This window comes from Diaphorina citri, unplaced genomic scaffold (assembly GCF_000475195.1).
Source record: "Diaphorina citri unplaced genomic scaffold, Diaci psyllid genome assembly version 1.1 scaffold315, whole genome shotgun sequence".
Classification (NCBI taxonomy): domain Eukaryota; kingdom Metazoa; phylum Arthropoda; class Insecta; order Hemiptera; family Psyllidae; genus Diaphorina; species Diaphorina citri.
In genome coordinates, this window is record NW_007377750.1 from 213,545 (window position 1) to 217,485 (window position 3,941).

General features: G+C 36.7%; 1 protein-coding gene across 1 annotated transcript in view; it reads left to right on the forward strand.

Moving 5' to 3' along the window:
* Positions 1-3,941, forward strand: part of LOC103507470 (protein hu-li tai shao) — a 35,909-nt gene that overhangs the window by 17,876 nt on the left and 14,092 nt on the right. The window contains exons 8-13 of the mRNA XM_026822319.1: positions 391-527; positions 769-911; positions 1,320-1,423; positions 1,896-1,909; positions 2,094-2,107; positions 3,188-3,257. Coding sequence (XP_026678120.1) covers positions 391-527; positions 769-911; positions 1,320-1,423; positions 1,896-1,909; positions 2,094-2,107; positions 3,188-3,257 — 482 coding nt within the window. The remainder of the gene's footprint in view (positions 1-390; positions 528-768; positions 912-1,319; positions 1,424-1,895; positions 1,910-2,093; positions 2,108-3,187; positions 3,258-3,941) is intronic.

Consider the following 3,941-nt stretch of genomic DNA (forward strand, 5'->3'; position numbering starts at 1 on the left):
AAAAAAAATAGAAAATTCCTACTGGTTATAGTAGGATAAAAATATCCACTGGTCATACCCTCCCTCTGTGTGTTTTTATAGGAAAGAAATTGATATAGATTTTTAGTGTGAAATAATAATAATAATAATAAAATCCTCGGATTACTTCAAGTCACAGTCTTTTACATCTATGCCTATCCAGGAACGAAAAAGTTTGGTCAGTAAATTTATGGTCCGGCCGGTATTCGAACTCAGTACCTCCGGTTTGACGCTACTTGCACTCAGAATTCTAACGTCGGTAAAATACATCAAAAGTCAAAATTGAATTTTATCGTAGGTAAAATATGTCTAAATTGAATTTTATCATAGGCAAAATATATCTAAATTAACTTTTTCAACTTTTTTTGACAGGGTTTCCGCACAGGCTACATATACCGAACCCCTCTCATCAAGGGAGACCCACCCAGACCGCGTAATGATGTGGAGGTGCCCCCTGCAGTGTCCTCCTTGGGCTACTTGCTCGAAGAAGAGGAAATGTACAGAAATGGGTAAGTAGTTAAGAAGTACTAAGTACATGCGGCTTAGATGGCAACGATACATACAATCATTTTAGGACTTAGCTCATTGGTTCGGAGCAATGTCCTTTGAGCCGGGGTTGTGTTTGGGGGTCCTATAGCCTGTAGATCACGAGAAAGCTGTTCCCTTTAGAAACTAATTCTCCTTTTAACTTTCCTTATCCTATATTTTAAAGAAAGTAATGCAATCGGTTGTAACACTCTTCTCTTTCAGATGGAAAGGCCGCAAATCGAATGATCGCACCCGATGGCTGAATTCTCCCAACGTGTACCAGAAAGTCGAAATCCTAGAAACCGGGACCTCGGATCCGAAAAAGATCACAAAGGTAGAAACTCTCATTACTTCTTCTTCGAAATAGATTTCCGATTCCATAAGTATATGTACTTTTTTCGTTAGTAACAACAACGTTAGTACTTGATAAGTACCAGTTCTTTTTGGTACAACAGCAAAGTTCAATATTTAAGTGGTGCGTTTTACTGCTAAAATGCAGTAGAGCTTTCTTTCTGCTCTTCTTTTCTTCCCTCCTACGCTACGTTCCCGGAAGTTCTAAGTACATGCGGCTTAGATGGCAACGATACATACAATCATTTTAGGACTTAGCTCATTGTTTCGGGGTAATGTCCTTTGAGCCGGAGTTGTGTTTGGGGGTGCTATAGCCTGTAGATAACGAGAAAACTGTTCCCTTTAGAAACTAATTCTCCTTTTAACTTTCCTTATCCTATATTTTAAATCGGTTGTAACACTCTTCTCTTTCAGATGGAAAGGCCGCAAATCGAATGATCGCACCCGATGGCTGAATTCTCCCAACGTGTACCAGAAAGTCGAAATCCTAGAAACCGGGACTTCGGATCCGAAAAAGATCACAAAGGTAGAAACTCTCATTACTTCTTCTTCGAAATAGATTTCCGATTCCATATATGTACTTTTTTCGTTAGAAACAACAACGTTAGTACTTGATAAGTACCAGTTCTTTTTGGTACAACAGCAAATTTCAATATTTAAGTGGTGCGTTTTACTGCTAAAATGCAGTAGAGCTTTCTTTCTGCTCTTCTTTTCTTCCCTCCTACGCTACGTTCCCCTCTCACCCCTTCTCCTTCAAAAGCTATCTATCTACTTGAGTCTTTTTTTTTACGACTTTTTACATTTCATTTCTACTTAAAATATTTATGCTTATATGTTCAGAGTTGTGATTTTTTTTAAATAGGTAGGATTCTACCTATTGGGCAGTCTATTTATATCAGATAGAAAGTGTTGGGTTCAAATCCAAGTGTTCTCTAAATTGTATTTTTTTCATATTGAAAGAGATGAATTTAAATTGAAAGGCTCTCTGTGAGATACAGATCATATTTAAGAGGTAACTTAACCGAATAAGTTCAGAGTTATGATTTTTTTAAAAAATAGGTAGGATCCTACCTATTGGGCAGTCTATTTATCGTAGATAGAAAGTGTTGGGTTCAAATCCCAGTGTTCTCTAAATTGTATTTTTTTTCATATTGAAAGAGATGAATTTAAATTGAAAGGCTCTCTGTGAGATACAGATCATATTTAAGAGGTAACTTAACCGAATAAGGTCTCTGTTATCAAGCCGGATTAATATGGGATTTAATCTAAGATCAAACTATTGTTAAGATTATAGCGCAAGCCTGTAATCATTTTATCTGACTTGGTAAGCCTTGACCTAAAGTTACTGTCGGTTTTTTTTTGCAATTTTATCTGACTTGATAAGCCTTGACCTAAAGTTACTGTCGGTTTTTTGCAACTTGAAGTGTCCTCTTTGGCTTTGTGTCAAACATTTCAAATATACCGACTGGAGAAGCAATTTTGCACATTTCAAGATTTGACACCGTGGGATTCCTACATAGAACATGAACTATTATTATTTAATTATCATACGTACATAGGTGAACTTTTTCACCTATTCAAATAAGGTGCAATCGACCCTCAAGTTTTTACCTCTATTTCTACATTATGTAAGACTTTGTACGATAGCCAAATTTAGTTTTAATTAAGTTAAGCATAAAAATATTTCAGTTCAGATTGTCGTTTTTGTGTTGGTAAAGTCTATTAGAACTTTACAGTGGGCCCAAAGGTGACATGAATAGAACTAACATTATGGGCATAAAGCTTTCAGCTTCATAGAATAAGTCGGGACTTTTTCCCCTTTTAGGTCAAAATTGGGTTGTGTTTTTGCTGATTTTCTCTAAGCTTCATTTTACTTTTTTCAAAGATTTAAACTAGATTGGATTTATATTTTGCTTTTTTAATCTTAACAATTTTATAAACATAGAGTAATTTAATATTTAAAAATTTAGTTTTAAGTTAAGCATAAAAAATATTTCAGTTCAGATTGTCGTTTTTGTGTTGGTAAAGTCTATTAGAACTTTACAGTGGGCGCAAAGGTGACATGAATAGAACTAAGATTATGGGCATAAAGCTTTCAGATTCATAGAATAAGTCGGGACTTTTTCCCCTTTTAGGTCAAAATTGGGTTGTGTTTTTGCTGATTCCCGAGGCTTAGATGAGCCCTTTTCTTCTTCTTGTGCCTGCACTTACCAAAAGTTTGGTATCACATAAAATTCCTCGGGAGACTAAAGGATGGGTTAAGCTTCTACGATGTATTGTCTGTTTTCAGAACCTCGAGTGTTACGTATTAATACCAAGCAGGTACCCAAAGCCAGCCAACCTGAAGTTGTTCTCAGTGACCAGAGCTAGAGCCTCTACTCTACTGAGCCAGAGGCCTAGAACTGAAGGCAATAAAAATATTAATCTTACCAGGTTCGATGATGTCTCCTCGCATATCCACTTTGACCAGGGACGAGGCTGTAATCTCGTTATACAGGAGACCATGAGGATTCACCAGGAATATCTCCTCATCCACATTAAGACGGGCCTGGAAACAAAGAGAAGATAGAATTAGGTCGAGTTTTACCACCGAGGATTGTCTCAGGATTAAAAGGTAGAAGCACTTGAGCTCACGTGACGTGATAGTACAGTCGAACCTAAGTGGGAATCCAAGGGACCGACAATTTTTTTCCACTTATCCAGGTTTCCCAGTTATAAAGTGTCCTACTTAGAAGTTGCCATTTTTACTTCTCCTATTTATAGAGGATGTAAACACTGGTTTGGAGGAAGAGGAATCTGTTATTAGGGTTACTATGCTTTCCTACAAATTCCCACTTGCCAAGGTCCGCAGAAGGCTCCGGACGTAGGAAAATGGCAACCTCTCCCAATTACAGAGGCTCCGGACCGAGTATCTAGAAAAAGTAATTCCCACTTTTAGAGGCTCAATTTTCCCATTTAAACAGGGTTTTTTTTTAGTAAAAAAAATAAAATAAAAAAAAAAAAAAAAAAAAAAAAGGGGCAAGGTTTTTTTTCTCATTTATCAG